Source organism: Colletotrichum tamarilloi, assembly GCF_030869305.1.
Source record: "Colletotrichum tamarilloi strain Tom-12 chromosome Unknown Scaffold_1.1, whole genome shotgun sequence".
NCBI lineage: Eukaryota > Fungi > Ascomycota > Sordariomycetes > Glomerellales > Glomerellaceae > Colletotrichum > Colletotrichum tamarilloi.
The window spans coordinates 605,465-623,047 of record NW_026849384.1 but is presented as its reverse complement, the minus strand read 5'-3'; the positions used below and the strand labels follow the sequence as shown (position 1 = coordinate 623,047).

The 17,583-nt window shown below is 51.3% G+C and overlaps 2 protein-coding genes across 2 annotated transcripts; both read right to left on the bottom strand.

Annotated features, from left to right (window-relative positions):
* Positions 1–1,007: 1,007 nt before the first annotated feature.
* On the bottom strand, positions 1,008–5,924 carry CTAM01_00205 (RecQ family ATP-dependent DNA helicase; the record flags this gene model as incomplete). The annotated part of the gene is made up of 3 exons (XM_060516259.1): positions 1,008–2,195; positions 2,253–5,728; positions 5,777–5,924. 3 exons carry the CDS (start codon positions 5,922–5,924, stop codon positions 1,008–1,010), a joined length of 4,812 nt encoding a protein of 1,603 aa, XP_060388885.1.
* A 1,619-nt stretch (positions 5,925–7,543) lies between these two features.
* CTAM01_00204 (nitrite transporter) lies at positions 7,544–9,139 on the bottom strand (the record flags this gene model as incomplete). Its single annotated transcript, XM_060516258.1, has 2 exons — positions 7,544–8,950; positions 9,005–9,139. The coding sequence occupies 2 exons, from the start codon at positions 9,137–9,139 to the stop codon at positions 7,544–7,546; spliced, it is 1,542 nt and encodes a 513-aa protein (XP_060388884.1).
* Positions 9,140–17,583: the final 8,444 nt, after the last annotated feature.

Here is a 17,583-nt window from a genome sequence, read left to right as displayed (position 1 = left end):
GGATTGGCATCACACCACGATATTGAAGTTTGTACATATTCGAATACCCTCTTTCACGGCAGTGCCACTGATTGATCCTACTTTATTTGCTTTATGGCGAGGCGTCGGATTGGGATCCGTCGAGGGGCGTTTGAGTTTTCAATCTTGGGCAGGAGGATACCTGCCTGACGGTCTTTTTAGTATTATACCAGGAGGGGAAACATGGAGTCTGATTTCGGACGAATGTGGGAAGGTCCAATATGATCGTGAGCCATCACCGTCACGATGCACTGCACGGAAACCCCAAGTCGCGCTCCGATGAACCCGAGGCTATACCCTCAAAAACAAACAAAACAAAAGACACCACTTGTATTGCAATGAATGGATCGGACCTCGCGAACGGACTTTATACCCCTCATGACACTGGTATCTCACGGGAATGGTGGGATGGGCCGGAGGGCAGGAGACGCGTAGAGGAAGGGTTTAGATAGCTAGCTGCGCGAAAAGACGCAAATTGATAATTCGTATTTTCGAGTCCCAAAGTTACTCTCATACGATATGGTCGAATTGGGACTGAGTGAAACCTAGCGCTAGTCTGGTCATGTCATAAAGCAAGAGAATCATCTGCCATAAAGGTTGTGGACATCGGGGAGCATCTTGAGTACGGCAGAGGAATACATGTCTTAATCATTCATGGTCAACATTAAAATGCCAAAATGTGCCTATGCTGCGCCTGAGAGAATGCTTGTAGACCGGGCGACGCCTGCCCCTAAAATCATCATCGTACGGAATCGCTTGCTCCATCGCCGCCCTGAGACATGAAAGGTATAAAACTTCTTCTCCCCCAACTTGTCACGACCGTTTCCCCCCTGCCTCATGAATGTTTGCTTCTCGAATAAAGTGGAGCATGTGTCTTGTGTTCCTGACCCCAGTCATGTTTGATGTTCCTCTCGTCCGTTGTATCCCTTTAGGTATGTCTAGTTCCATACCAACACATATATCATATGCTAGCCCTTCTCACCGGCTTCTCAGTGTGGCATCAGCCCGATACCGCTGCCGCCACCGCCACCACCTCTTTTTCCCTTGGAGAAGTAGCTGGTCACGGCGCTGTTTCTCGAAGCTGATGCCCCGCCGCTGCTTCTTCTGTTTGTCCCGCCAGAAGCCTTTTTCTTGGTAACGCCGCCTCCTTGTTTTTTGCTTGCCCATGAGCTGGAGCCCTTGCGACCCCCTGATCTCCGACCGCCTCGAGCACCACCACGCCCCCTTGTCGAAGTTGACGATGAGGCTCGGCTCGGAGGCGCCGTATCTAGTTCCTTCATTCGCTGGTTCCATTCCTGGACAGAAGGCGCGAGGGGAGGCGGTCCACTACTGAAATACTTCGAAGATTCCTCTTCCTCTTCCTCATCATCCATGTTCTCGTCTTCGTCGGAGCTAATCAAATCGACGATGCTCTGCTCTTCGGCTTCCATGTCTTCGTCTTCGTCCGCAAAGCTGAGCATTGCCTTGTAGTTGCTGTGAAAACGCTTTATCAGGGGCACGAATTTGCTCCCAAACTTATCCACCTTTCCTGGCTCGATCCCTGAAATTTGTCGCATTTGAGGGAGAGTCTCTGTCCACCGGATAGCCATTTCTTGGAAACTCTTCTCGGAAAACAGAGGTTTTCGGAGCCCTTGCGCATTCCGCAGAGACTCCTCGAGCTGCTTAGCCTCCTGGACAAAATTGTGGACGACGTCTTGGTGCAGTTCGTCAAGTGCCCCTAGGCGTATGTCCTCCTCGATACGGGGCCCAACCGGCTTGGAGGCATTCCCACGTTTTCGAGGTGGGGGCAGTGGCTCGAATCCATCGTCAGATTCATTGTCGGACATGACAAAGCCATCCTTGATGTAGCCGTTTGCGTGTAGCGAAAGACTTTCCTCTGCCATCTCTTGCCTTAGCACCTCGTCTTCCTCGTCAGAATCGATGACGGTCGCAAGGGACTTGCCCTTTGACCTCTTGTCTTGCGTTCTTCGAGCTTGCGCTGGCGAAGACACGTTGGTCGAAGGCGGCAGGCGTCTCCTCGGCGGTTCTTCGTCCAGGTCCTGCTCTTCGTTCTTCTTGCTCTTTTGGGTCCGCTTTTTGGGTTTTGGTGCCAATGGTTCCCTATTCCTATCAGAAACCTGGACCGATAACAATAGTTTGCGTCGGCCATTGAGAAACAAGTGGGCGTTGCGACCAGGCTACGAACGTGTTAGATTTATTGAATAGAGCCAGATATAAGCAGTAGAGCAACTTACGATGAGATACTGGATCGCGATACCGGCCCTCTTGTTCACCACATTCTCCTCCTCTAGGGCCTCCTCAGCTGTAAGTCTATCGATGATGCGTTCGAGTTCATGCTTCTTCATCCCCTTTGCGATGCCATGAGGATCGTCAGGATGCGGATCAATTGTCTTTTGGTACTTCTTTCCCATCAAGATTTCACTGCACTGGTTTATAGTCAGGCGCTCGTGAAGTTGGATGGTCTGTATAGCTCCAACGGCAAGTTCAGAGAAGTCTTGCTGCTCAAAGACAGCGCCTGCTCGACAGTTGTCGCAGGTCTTCTCGCACTCGTCAGAGTTGAACTGTTCGCCAAAGTAGCGAAGAATCTCAACGCGGCGACAGTCTTCCCGGTTGTCGCAGAACGCAGTGACTCGATTGAGCATCATTCGTTGCCGTTCTTTTTGTGCCTCGCTTCCTTCGCCCTGCGAAATCATCTTCTTCAGTGTGGCTACATCCTGATAACCGAAAAATAGAATGCAGTCCGAAGGATTACCGTCTCTCCCAGCGCGCCCTGTTTCTTGGTAGTAGCCTTCCAAGCTCTTGGGGATCGAATGGTGAATGACGAAACGGACGTCAGGCTTATCAATGCCCATGCCGAACGCAATTGTCGCTACAACGACATGGATCCTATCCGCTTGCCATTCCCTCTGTACTCTGATCCTGTCCTCAGGAGTCATCTGCGCGTGGTAGTGACTTGCTTTGACGCCATACTGAGAACGCAGCTTCTCGGCGACTTGCTCTGCAGTTTTCCTCGACAAAGTATAGACGATTCCACATTGTCCGTCGTACTTGGACATAATCAAATCAGCGATCTTGTGGATCAGTTCCTTCTCTTTCCGCCGAACCTCATACGTGAGATTTGGGCGATTGAAGCTCTGACTGAAGACCTGGCAGCTGTCCATGCCTAGGTTATGCTTGATGTCGACAATGACGTTCTGAGTCGCTGTGGCCGTAAGTGCAATAATGGGAACAGTAGGAAAGCGGTTGCGAAGTTTGCCTAGTGCCTTGTAGTCTGGTCGAAAGTCGTGACCCCATTGACTGACACAATGTGCCTCGTCAATTACGATTCGTGCGAGCCGCTTGTTGGAGTAAAGACTGGTTAGGGCCCTCATGAAGTTGTCACTGTTATTCAGCATCTCCGGCGTGACGTAGAGCAGCTGGATGTAAAGTTCCGGACTCCTCTCTTTGAACGAAGAGAAAATCTGACTTCGCTTCTGGGAACTCGTCTCGCCATTGAGCGAAACAGCTTGAATATTGACAGCTGACATGTGATCCACCTGATCTTGCATAAGACTAAGCAGAGGGGAGACGACAATCGTAATTCCCCTCGTCTTGCCGCTAGTAACAATAGCTGGAAGTTGGTAGCAAAGGGATTTACCGCCGCCGGTTGGCATCAGCACGAAAGCATCTTCACCTCCGAGTGTGGCGTTGATAGCCTCAAGCTGATTAGAGCGAAACCCTCTCATCCTGAATCTGTCTTTCAAAGCCTTCCTCACGTCTGCTGACCAGGGGTGTTTCATCAGTTCTGGTGGCATTGACAACTTCGCTTTCGAAGGCTCTCTCTTCTTCAGTGGTTCGACTGCCTTCAAAGGCTGAACAGCATTGCCCGATGTCGAAGTCAGTGCACTGCGGCCTCTCGTTGTTTCGGCAGACGAAGACTGCCGAAGCTCGAAGTCGTGAGCCAGTGCAAGCATGTCCGCGTCTGCATCATCGCCGTAGTCGCTGGACATGTCTTGAGCACGATGACCCGCTTTCTTGGGAGGACTCTTTCGATTTGGCGTTGGCCTAGACACAGGTGGCGGGGGAGGAATGAATGCGCCGTAATCGTCTTCAATATCATCGAAGAATTCATCTTCGAACTCATCGCGTCGACGGGACTTGGCACTTGGTGCAACAGGTTTCGCACTCCTTGGAGCTGCCGGTCGACTCCGGGGAAACGGCGGCGGCGAGTGATCTCTTGGGTCAGTAAGCCTTGACGACCCGGGGAACTGTGTCTGGTGAATGACTTGACTATCCATTTCCGTGAGTCCTGGTATATCCCTGGATGCCCTAGAAGACATTTTGTGGCCAGGCTGCGTGCTCATGACCACGGACTTGGATCTGCGGTATTCTTCGATGAAGGTTTCGTCCACTATGCCGACACCAGGGAGAAGTTCATCGATGGACTGCTCCAAATCTTTGACTTTGTCGGCGATTTCATCTAAGCGGTTCTCTTCCTCTTCAGTATCGCGACCTTCGCTGTATGCATCGGCAATCTGCATTGCGAGAGACTCTCTCTCATCTTCAAGTGCCGCATGTGCATTAAGCAGCTCAGAAACTTCCTCCAGCCCAGCCTGTTGTTTCAGCAACAATTCCTTTGCAATCTTAAGTTGGGCACGATCTTCTTTAGTGCCTTCTCGTAAGACCCTGGCATAGTCCTTCAGGTTCTGATCGCGCTGGTCTTGAATCATCTTCTCCCTGGCCTTGAGGGAGTCTCTGTTGTTTAGAATGAACTTAAGCACAGCAGACTTTTGCGTCTGTGAAGAGGTGCTTTGCTGGGACGTGGAATTCGTCGGTTGATCTCGAGATGGCAAGGGTGCATAGCTCGTCTCGGCTGGAGCCTCGTGGCTTTCCGGTCGCAGCACCGATGAGGTAGGTATGGAGGGGGTATCAGGAGCAACAAGCCCATCAGATAGCATGGTGTCATCGAGAGGAATCGATGCTGGCCTTGACCTAGGATTCGTAAACGGCATCGTTGAGCCTGTATGGCGGCTTGGTGTAGCAAGAAGCTCTTCATCAAGATCCCCGTCATCGAACTCGTCATCCGTATCTTGTATTACCCGGGGTTTGCTGCGTTGCTTCTGTGCTTGGAGATCTAGTGACCCGACTCTGGAGTTCGACTCTGGACTTGACGATATCCGTAAAGCCTTGCTTGGTGTCCGACCAAGCACCTGCTGACCTCCCGAAGCCATAGGTAATCGTCGCGGTGTGCCGTTGCCAGCAGGCTCTTCAGACATTCTGTAGGTACGCTGGGTCCGACTGATTGTTTGTGTAATAGTACGCTCTTCAATGACCCCTTTGTCGGTAGTTGCTCGACGAATACTGGAGGGAATCGTCCTCGGTCCCTTAACCGAACAACTACCCTTTGGCGCAGGTGTTCCCAACGTCTTGTAGATGTCTGGGAACTCGTCCGAATCCGACTCCAAGTCACCCGCTTTGCTCATCTCAGTGCTCTTCCGCTTCTGCCCTCGTTTACTCAGCGGCTCCGGTCTTGACGCATGCGCCTCGTTCCATATGGTAACCCCATCATCAAATCCCACTGAGTCTGATGACAAAACGGTATCATTGCCAGTCAGGTCGAGAATTTCGTCATCGTCGTCATCGAGGAAGTCCGGCGTGGGTGCCGGCGCCGGCTTGTGTCTTCCTTCTTGCGAAGATAATGGAGCAGCCCGGTTCCGCTCGTTCTCTGCATCTACAGTCGGTCAGTCAGTGTACTTTCAGATGGATAGTGTGTATTCACCTTCTTGCCGAAGCTTAGCTGTGTAAGCTTGCTGGAATCTGCCACCACTCGTCGTCGAGGAGGGCGTCAACAGCTGCTGTGGCGGTTGCTGCTGTTTCACCGCCAACGAGGGCTTTCTAGGCCTTGTGGAAGATGTCAATCTCGCCATGGACGCGGAGTTTCCCGTTGTTGCCACCCTAGAGTCCCGTGGCTGTTCCACCGCGTCCAGGACATGAAGTGCAGATCCTGCATACGTCCTGCCAGGTATTGACTGGGGATTTGGTCGAGTCGGAAGCTCTTGTTGGGAGCTTGAGCTACCAAAGCGGCTCTGGGATTGTGAAGAGTCGGCACCGGAGGGGTCGTGGGCTGGTGGAAAGGCGAGATCGGTGGGTTTAGATAGCGCGACGTTGCTTAGCAGCCAGGAGAGATGGTCCCCAAGGTTGTTTCGAGTCATTTATCCGACTGCAGGTAGTATACCTGGGGTGTTCCGAACGTCATTGGGAGACGTTTCTGGGCACAGTTGAGGCTCTTTGATGGTCGTTGCAAGATTCGTCGTTGGTGTTTACACCCGGCCCATCACGCTGAAAGTGCGTACCGCGTTTGCTCCCCCACCCACTTTAGCTAGCGTGTCGTCGCGTCTTGGCTTAGTCAGTTGCCCACGGGGCATCTCGTCTTCACGTGATCAGGCGCTCGAGTACGAGGTGGGCCTACCTGTCGACGACATTTCTCATGCAGCCAATCACACTTGCTCATCATCCCGACGCTGTTCGCATGATGATCAGCATGTTAGTTATGATTGTCTTGCCTTCAAATCCACGCCACGATTAGGCTGGGAATGGCGTTCACTGGCAAGCGCTCACAAAACTTTGCAACGTAGATGGTTGGCAAGACGAAGATCCGTTTATTACTGGCTAACTTGTGATTTGGAATGTCTTTTTGAAGGATACCCCGTATGCAGTGGGTAACTGAAATGTTCTCCGTCCTGCCAAAATCCCAATCTCAGATGCCATTGCTGCACAGAGACCTCCGGTCATGATACCAAGAGTTTTCTCCCGCAATGTTGTTGGCAAAAGAGAGAGAATAGTAGCATAATTTACACGCAATCTCTACGGCGCTTGTGCAATCGATTCCTATGCATGACGTACCTGAGTAGCGAGGTGGCTTCCTCGGACGGAGCAATGTCCCTCCTATCTTTCAGACCCTCAGTGGGGGGAGTGAATAGAAGGACGGGAAGCCGGGACCTGATGATGTGGAGGCGGAAAGGAAGAACAGGAGAGTGGGGAGGTGCTTACTTAGAGTGTTGGCGGCACTCCGGGAAGCTACCTGTTCCTTTGAGATCCACGATGCCGCAAGTTCGACGTGGGTCATCAGACAAGTCTGTTTGTGAGGTACGTACGCCTCTTTCCTCATATGCACGCATGTTTTAAGCGTCAGTAAACTTCCTACTTGGGCTCTCACTCACTGGTTCCCGGTTGAGGTACAGTTTCTGACACTCCATCACTGTTCTGTTCGGTGCAGTCGAACCACATCAGCTAAGCCATCCGTACAAAGTCACGACGAAAAGGGTCCAGAAGTGGTTGTATACGTTGTAGACGGAGCTAAGATTGCGCAAAATCGAATTATTTACTAAGAATGCCAACAGTGGATATCATTTTTGTCCGTTCCATACTCCAGACAGACCCCCAAAAGCCAGTCTACCGGGCTCAGACCCTATTCAAAACAAGCGAGCTATGAGACAAGAAACCAATCGTAACCAAAAGTCATTAATGTTCGTGAACGTCCTTGCGCTCAGTGGCGCTGAGCCTTGGGAAGCGGGTGAATCCAAGAAACCAACAGGTTGACAGCAATGTGAATGCAGCCAATAACCCAAAAGCCCTTTGCATAGTTCGTTCCCTGGTCCATGAAGCGGAAGATGATGGCGAAAATCACACCGCCAAAGTTTCCGCCGGCACCGGTGACACCAGACACGATACCGTTGGCATAGCTGTGAACGTGCGGGATGAGACCAAAGTTGGCTCCGTTGCCTGCCTCGTGGAAGACAGCCATCAGGAAGACAAGACCAAACATGGTTGATTCGTTGTGAGGGTTGAGTTGACCGATGAGAATGAGCAGAGCGCCGGTGAGAACGCCGCAAGTCGTGATCCAGCCCTTCTTAAGCCAGAGGTTCTGTCCACCATAGCGGTAAAGCAGATCAGACACGACTCCGCCAGCGGGGCGGGTGACGACGTTGAGGAAGCCAAACATGGCAGCCCAGTTGCTAGCACCAGTCTGGCCCAGGGAAGGAAAGTTCTTCAGGTAGTAAGAAGAGAGGATGGCGTTGATTGCGAGCTCGCCGCCAAAGGAGCAGCCGTAGGTGGCTACGTGGAAGATGGTTTGAGGAGACAAGACGACCTGCATGGCCTCCTTGAAGGACGGGTTGACGACAGTATCAGCTTGAGCCGTCTCAATCATCTCCGTGCGAGAGAGGGTGGCCTCATGGTCGGAAACGACACCGTTCTTGCCGTGAGTGCTGTTCTTCTCCTCATCGGATGCCATGGAGCCCGTGTTGTTGCGGTCAGTGATACCGCCAGGAACATCGACAACGTCGGATCGCACAGCGGCATCAACGCCGTGAGAGTGGAGGTTCTCTTGGGCATGAAGGTGGCGATCTGCCCACTTGCCCGTCGGTGTGTCCTCGCACAGGAGAAGAAGACCCATACCACAGCAGAACAGGCAGATGACGGGTACGATGAAGGTCAACCGCCAAGCTTGACCAGGGGAGTAGCCGCGTGCGTGAACAAAAGAGTCGTAAACTGCGGGCATGACGAAGTAGGTAATTCCACCACCAGCGTTACCCCAGCCTCCGGCCAGGGCATTAGCGGTTCCAACAACATTCTTATCGAAGAACCCAGTGCACCACACCTGGCAAGGAACGAAAGTAGCACCGAGAACACCGATGAAGAAGCGGGAGATGTATAAGCCTGTGGCGTCCTTGACCAGCGGTGCAAGGCCAATGGGAATAGTGCCGATGAGAAGCAGCGAGCCAAAGACGATACGCGAACCGAAGCGATCACAGGCGGGTCCAGCGATGAGCCGCATGAAGAGTGTTGCGACCAAAGAAACAATGTTGGAGTTTGCGACTTGTGCCGTAGTAAGGTTGAGGTCCTTCTTGATTGTGACTGTCAAAAGAGGCGGAAACGTGTACCAGGCCCAAAACTATCGCCATGTCAGTCCACATGCACGGAAGAGACCACCAAGACTTATACGCACGGCAATCATAAAACCGAGCCACGAAAAGTGGAAAGCTCGTGCGTAGACATTGAAAATGTTGAATACAGGGATACTGCGCGCTTTGCGATTGATAGGGTTCACCTCAGGTGCCCTCCAGAGAACGGAGAGCTGCATCGTGATGATGATTGCGCTGTTTCCTCGTAGTTTTCGGTGTCGTGTGGTTTAAGGCGTAGGTAAACGTCGTGGGTTCGTGTTAGTCGCCAGTGATGACCCACGTAGAAAAGGATTCCGAAGCTCGAGGCTTGTTAAAAGAACCTGGTTGCTGATGTTGTCGATTGTCTGGATGGTGAGATCTACGATTATGGCTACTGGGAAGGCTCAAGGAACACTCTTATATGAATGCTTGCAACAGATAGACATATGCTTCTTGAAGATCGAAGACGGTTGATGCATCTCCGGGACAGCAAGACGCTAAACCGGATTGATTCTCCCGCAAGAAATCCCCTGCCCTGCCGCGGGGATACAAGGATGAAGGGGGGGGACAAATGCGAAGGTGACGGAGACGTGCTGACGGGATGGAAGGCGGCCAAGAGGCGTAAAGGGACCGGACCACACCAACTGCGTGGTAGACTTGATACTGGGCAGCAGGCTGGCTGGTCGATCTCTCAGATAAGAATACGTCGACGGGAGAAAGACGGAGATGACACAATCTTTCCTGTAGCGTAGGTAGGCCGAGGCACTAGGGCGATGTCTTGAATGAGAGTGCCGATACTGCACGTTGTGTCTCTAATCCTCGACCCAACGTGGCTCCTAGGTCATGGTAGCCGGAAGCCAAGGAGAAGCTCTAACAAGTGACAGCTATGAACTGCGAATTATTGTTTGAGGATCCAACATGAAGTGAGCGAGAGACAGCCACGATCTTGACGAGACACGGGCGAATCTCTTCCGGAGCCGAGAGGAATGCTGAGACGAACGCCAACGACGGCGTACTTCTTTCCTGGGCCTAATGAATCAGCTAGAAATTTCTTCTCCGTCAACTGAGAAGCGGCCTGAATATAGCAAGAGGCCTAAAACTGCGCTGTCGCAACCTTCAGTGCAATAGACAGTGAAGCGCAGTGATATGATGAGCCAAAGCGGGTGGCCTCTGACGCTAGGTTCATATGCCTTATCTCGACAGTCCTTGCCTATCTAAGATACTCAGTAAAGTGCTTTAGAAGGGGAATGATTGGACAAGGGGGCAAAGGGAAGGGGGAACAATACGACGAAACGGAGGCTTCTGAGCTTATTGCTTATCTTTGGTAGGTTCACAGAAGGCGCTCAAGATGCGGTTGTGACGGTCGAGCCCAGGCCCCACCCCTGGCATCCAAGAGATAAGGAACTGACTCTGGTATCTGACTGGCGAATGCTTAATCGTTGGCGTCGATCTCCGCGGGGCTCATTCGACCATGGATGGCATGTGCGTCAAGTTTGTAACGATGATTTGGAACCAACCGACTTTGAGGTCTGTAATAATGCTCTCCTGCGTTGTTGGCGACTGAAGGGCACAGAATATCAGGTGAGCAACGTTTTGTAAAGGTGAAAGTTGATGGAGTCCTGGCCGGCGACGATTTAACTTCAAGCACTGGCTTGGCTCCCTAGAAAAAACTAGACTAGGTAAGGACCTGGCACTGGTCTTTGATATGGACTAGGCCCGTCCAATTGGCACCCGACGGCCGTGTCTTCCTTGGTGATGGTGCCGTCTGCGCTAGCTGGCAGTCATCACAAAGCGAGGCCAACGTCGTGGAACAATAATGTCATACTTTGTCATTATTTGACGTCGCAGAGGAATTGGCACAACGTTGATCCTGATCATGGACCGCGTGCCGCTTGCTGTCCCTTAAAGACTGGCCAGAAATAAACGGGGTGGTGTAGTCCGGGGACCCGTAACTGGGGCAAGGTTGTGGTATCCTCCGCCGGCTCTCCCTGACACTCTCTTTCCCCACGTTTCGTTGGCCGTGATGCTCCCCAGGTATGACGGGAGAAGCATGTTGGGGTCCAGCTGCCCAAGAGCTGATGAAAATTGAGGATGACTAGGGAGATTTAGGTTGCTACGCTGCATTCGGAGAGGGAGGTTGAGTTGAGATAAGATAAAGAGACAACGAAGGCCGGACAAAAAATGGAAGGCCCTAACTAGCCGCACAGAAGATCCACTAACAAAGGGTTCCGATGGATTATGTCAGCCATTCAAACCCCCACGTCAGTCCCATTTGTCTGGTTCAGGTCTTCAGTCTTCCCGTCTCCCGTCGCGACGTGCATACCCCCGGTTTGCCGGCTTCCATTCCCTGCCATCCACACCCGGCGTGGCGAAGGTCTGGACTTTACTACTCGATTCCGACCTCAAAATCCATGTCTATCAATTTGGAGCTTGTGGCTCAAATGTCAACATTAGAAGCATCGTACAAACTGGCGCTACCGCATCTGTTGTGTATGGATCCGGCACAGCGGCCGTGGGTTGCGGGCGTTTTGAACGGCTCTTTCAGCCTCCACTCAACGCGGCAATGCGGACCCCCTTTGCCATTTCCACACGTGTAAGTCAACCTCCGCGGAGTTGTCCAATCCAAGATAACGGCACAACCAACATCCAGTCGCCAGCCCTCAGTGCATTCAGAGACCCATGCGCTTAAGCTGCGGCTGCATGGACATATCCAGTTCTCTTCCTTGACTTGAGATGAGAGTAATGGATAAAACCTGTCCGAAGATTTCTTGACCATACAGGCGTTTGCTTGTACTCGACTGCATCACAGGTACAACCTGGGAGCAGGCGCTCAGCATACGTAGCACATTCAGGGCGCAGGAAACGTGACACATATGTAGTGCTGAGCAAAAGCATTTCGTCGGGTGCTCTCTTATCAGACTAACGACGACCTTTTGTTATCTGAAGTTGAGACGGAGGGAGCCTAATGCTTCAACATTTCACAATGGCTGCTATTTCCTGGCCAAGCGGGCCGCACTGGACACCTAACTTTATGCTTTTCTTTCCATTGTGAGCGGCGGCAGGGACCTGTGTCTGAGTGTTTTCGCCTTTCGCCTAAACCCTGCTTCAAGCTGGCCTCCTTTGGATCCCCGGCCTGGTGAGGACACCCTTCCCTTCAGCCAAGCACGACAAGTTCCGATCACAGCATTGAGAGCGAGTAATTCCACTGGCATTCGTGAACTTAGCCGGGTCCAGAACTCCCTATCTGGCGCCATCGTGACGACGCTGTTGAAGTTTCCGACTTGTCATGCTCAAGAGCATAACGCCAGAGGACGTGGGGTCTAAGAAGCAAGTCTTAGTTGCCCGGAGCTCCACGAGCTGGCCGGCAGTGGGCACAAAACTGCCTTCCTCGTCTGAGCAAGTGGATCGAAATTTGTATCTCCGGCTAACGTCCACACCCATATCTTTACTTATGGAGACACCATTGCGTCCAATATTGATTTGAAAATCCGATTAGCCTACTTATGTATGGCCTTACGTATCATCTGGGCGAGGTAGGTGTTGTTTATCTCTTCCAGGAGCGGAGTCACTTGGACTGATTGGTGTTGAGGACAGGCTCTGAAATCAGATCGCTATCACATCTAAGCCTTCAGTCGGGGCACAAAGTAAATGGCACCTTGTCCGTACATATGCCACCTTAAAGCGGCTATGTACCTTGTCCCACAAGCAGTCTCGTCGTCGAGAGCGAACGATTTGTGTCCAGCCGAGCGTTTCGAGCCCAATCATGTATTCGCCACGTTCATGATGTATTTGCAATTTCGGGCAGTTACTGAGAAAGGGTGCCCCAGACCAAGTACCAATTAGCTCAATAGCATGCCACATGGTACGGCCAGGATTTCTCGTAATTGTGTGACCTGGTATTCTCGCTGACATGCACATCTGACCCGGTTAGCAGAATCATGGGAAAGATGCCTCGTAGCAAAGCGACCACTCACAGGACTCACAGTTCGACGAGAACAGATTTCATCCGATGTCTTCGAACCGGAATCTCCGTGCTAACCTGTACGACAATATTTAGGTCCCCCCCAAATCTTGGCCAGAGGTTGCCATCAGCGAACAAAACGTACGATGCGATCTATTCAGTGTTTCTGATGCTGTCCAAACTGCGCCGCTTTACTTCTTACGTCCGAGACAACAACGGCTAAGGACATCCAATGATATCAAACCAGCCTGCGCGAGGCTTTTGTCTCGGCGTTCGCGCGGTGAATCACCATCCGATACTCGTTCTTGTTCTACAGATGAACGCTGCAGCAACACGTAATGGTCACCCTTCAACGTCATCTCTGAGATCGCCAGGCCATCAGACACGAGACCACACCCTTCGCCCAGTAGCACTACCAATGCCGAGTTCAACTGGTGCGTCTAGATCTGCAGGAAGTTTTTCCAGTTTCTCGATTTCGAACCTGCTTTACAGAAGTTGGATATGCAGTGAATCATGAGACAGGCTAGCGAATTCAACGTGCTCTCTGGGCATGATAGTAGGTCTCTTCCATTTACACCACTTTGGCAAGCCTACGCTAATTGAGAATCTCAACCTTTGCAGAGGCTGAATGCCCATGTTGATACTAAGGCTGTTCCCATGCCACGCTCGAAGGCCCTTACGCGTAGTAGCGAAGCAAATCCCATTCCTAGTCATCCCGTTGAAAGAGACACACCTCGCGAGGCACACGATACACAGGTCTGGAGACTCCAGTCTCGAGGAAGGTCTTTATGACTGGTACTTAGAGACATTGGCCGCCGCCTCTTAGCTTATTGAATCAGGTGCTCTCCCTCGTACTATGGAATCGTTCACATAGAAGACGGAATGTGCCTGTGCTCAAAATTTGTGTCTGATGGTTGTTACCATCTGAATGGCACTGACCAGTGCTTGCCGGCCGCACTTCCTTCGCCTCACATGAATATCTCCCGCAAGTCCTGCATGTGGCAGACTTGAGACAAGAGATGGTCATGGCTACACTGAATTGTACGAAGCTAAGACATGTAAGAAGCATTTAAACCTGTCCGACATGTTTAGACACCTGGCATATTGATCAGGGATAGTTTCACAGCCACGCCAACGCCGTTGCTTGCACGGATAAGGTCTTACCTCATGACCATATGTGAGATACTTAATACGTACGACTAGACATCTCAGTATATCTGCCTATATGTCTACAGGGGGCCAACCTCCGTCTCACCTTGCTACCTACAAGCTCCAATAAGTTGGCCATCATGTTCAGCATTGGAACTACTCAAGAAGTCATGTACCTCAAAGCACTTGATACCAAGGGACTACACCATTCCATGTATATATCCTCCAAACTGCTACGAGGGGCCCGCTCAAGACTATGGAGCCCTCCCCCCCCTTTGCCCTCCAGCCATAACCGTCCACGGCCCTCGACCCGTCACCAACCATCAGGCAGGATTCCATCCGCCCGGCTAGCTCAATCGGTAGAGCGTGAGACTCTTAATCTCAAGGTTGTGGGTTCGACCCGTAAGCTTCATCCATCACTGGAAAAACATCAAGGACCACATCACTAACAACAACCAGCCACGTCGGGCTCAATTCCCGTCAGCGATTGACACAAACACTTCTTTTTTTCGTTTTCGATTTTGCTTTCGCCTTCTACTTTTGACATTACTTGAGAATCTCTTGGATTGATATATGCAGTAAGTTTTCCTTTCAGCAAAGCAGCCCGGCTCGACTCACCACCGTTGTATGTGTGCGTTTAGGGCTTTGGGCAGATCTCCATCACGGGCTGGGATGTGTGAGTTGAAATATGAGCTTATTCGGTGGGTCCCCGTTGATGACACTGGCATCCTCTCACCTGCACATAAATCATTCGCCGTGTTTATTTAGTGACTTTCTTGTGTTCTGGTAAAATCCTCCATGTTTCGGCGTCATGATGGATTTGAAGGCATCTGTGGTTTCGTAGAGTGATGCCTGGGTTGATATGGTGTACCAAAACGGGAACGTTGACTTGTGTTCAAGTTACTTTTCTTGCGCGTGGTCGGCACTTGCTATCTGTACATCAGTGACTTCAGAATTGAAAGACCACCCACCGGTAGCTTATCTCGGTCCGTTGGAAAGCTGATCGGGTTTCGTTTCACGATGAGCTGATAATAGTCGTAGAACGTGAGCACTCCTTGAAGATTTAGGACCCACTCGTTCCGGAGGCTGGGCTTATGGAAGGCAAGTAGCTTTGCTTCGTGCTTTTGTGACACTTCCGAACGCTATGATTCAGTACGAAAATACAACTTGGCGCTCCTGTGAAGTCAGAAGTGATAGATGGCTTCTTGTTCACTTCGTCGCGGTAGTTTGCTCGGTACCGGGTTTCACATGCTGAAGCCGATGAGATTGTCTGCTTCTTGAAATTGAAAGCAACATCGTTGAATACATATGAGATAGACTCACAAACGCTCTATATATTCTGCATACAGAGGGTGTGAACTTATGACTAGAAGGTCCGATCTCATCACAGCAGATTCACCAGGAGTGGCTCCGTATGTATCAAGTTGAATCAGGCAAGTCGACACTCAGTACTCTCTCAGCCTCAGTGCACTACCATCGTTGGTATTAAGATTTCGCGCCCTGGTAATTATTGGGAAAGGAGGGAGATGGCGGAGTTGCCAGACCTCGCAAGTGATACTGATAGCGTACACGACCTTAGGGACTTAGCTATATAAGAGCTTGGAACCGAGTTCTGCTTGTGTTTCGGCACAGACGAACGGGGGCTTGTACAATCCTATAAGTCTCTGTACCAAGCGCCAATACTGAACAGGGTCGCCCTTGACTGCCTGGAGGATATGAGTATCTTCCCGTTGATGATGTGTTAGTATACACTCTGAGAAGACCGACGACGACGAGACACATGGGCATGAATTCGAGTTTCAAGCAGATACTTGTAGCAACCTGGTCAGATATTCTAGGCCGACCTTTGAAAACACGTTGAGAGTTGCCGAAGACACTACTATAAGAACGCTCCAGCACGAACAAGTTTAGCATGTAAGTTAGACCTTCAGCCTGGCATATGTAATCGCGATTTTGCGAATGGATTGAGAAAGATACTCTCAAGATGAATGAACTTCCTAAACATCCACCCATCAAGAGCACACCCTCCTTCGTACGCGCAGCCGCGTCTCCCAGCACAAGCATGGCAGTGGAACGAACAAAGTGATGCTATGCTCATGCTTCGTTTCAAGGAGTTCATACCATCCACGGAAGTACTCCATCAGCACGACCCAGACATGATCCGTGGGCTTTAGCAGATCTAAGTGAACCCTTCCCATTGCAAGAATTTCGCAAGAATCTAGCTCTCGCCACAAACCACGGCCGAGTTCTAGTCAAGTTTGAGATGATTCCCCTAGGCCCCCCTGGACACGCACCGTCAAAGAATGTGTGTCACGCAAGCAGGACGGGTTCAGGACCGTGGCAGACATGATTGGAACGGACGGGGAGTGCGTTTCTCGCGTGCTCAAGGGGCAGACGCGCGCCTACCCACTGCCCATACACTCAGCGCCCCGGACCCGGATATCCAGGGAGAATGTTTCCCTCTGCCTGACTCTCAGCTGGACGGAGTGTCAGCTGATACGACCGACTCAACGGGCATTAACCAGTTCTTCAATATACGACCGCAATACCGCACTCGCAGCTTTCAAACAAGGTCAAACCCTCCAAGGAACTGGGAGAAATAAATGGTTTCCCCGCCATTCAGCAAAGTGAGACGGTATTGCTGGCGTGCGTGAAAGAACCGTTTAGCCTGGGCAACGATGTCACCGTGGGAGGGGGTTGCGGTAGTCGGTACTGCCGCGCCGGAAGGCCACGCATACTCCCACAACGTTCCTCCCGAGATGAGGAAGCCGAAAGTATAATACATTGCACACGCAGACGCAGATGCAGTCGCACTCTTTTGATTTCCTTTATATTGAGGGTAAATTCCCACATCAGCGCCGCTTTTTCCGTAGTCGTATTGGATACCCGTGATGAATCCGAGCTCTTTTGTCTTCTGACTGCAGTTTATTATCGAGAATACCTGGTGATTAGGGACTCTCAACCAGTCTTTACCATAGCTGCAGGTAAATCCGGAACCGCCGGAGTGGCCGCTCCCAAGAGAGCAGAGATGCTGCCGTACCGGTATCTGAGGGGGTAGTGACAAAATCCGAAACAAGGGCCGTCAGGATAGATTGAAGAATCATAGAATGGCGAGTTCGGGCGGCACCGAAAGCGCCCAAGGAGAAAAGAAGAAGGAAAAAAGCAAGAACTGCTGCATACGGATACCTCGCACGCAGCAAACGGAGTACTCCTGGAAAGGTTTCAACAAGTCTGATCCCGGACCGCCGGACTTCTTACAGAGTTTCCAACCGTCTCCAGAAAAACTGGAGTTGCAATCTAAACCGGCCGAGTCATGAGCCAGTTCGTGTCAGGTTTCTTATTCTGATTCTCGAACTACTCCGTACTCCCTGTGTAGGGAAGGAAAAAACAACACACACACAAAACCCTGTCTTGGCGCGAGCTGGCCGCTGTTCTCATGTTGTTATTGAAGATTATTGAAGATTGCTGTGGGGAAGCAACAGAGGGGGCTTTGAAAATTTGGCGTTCGTTTGTCGTTGGCCGCTAGAGCCAGAC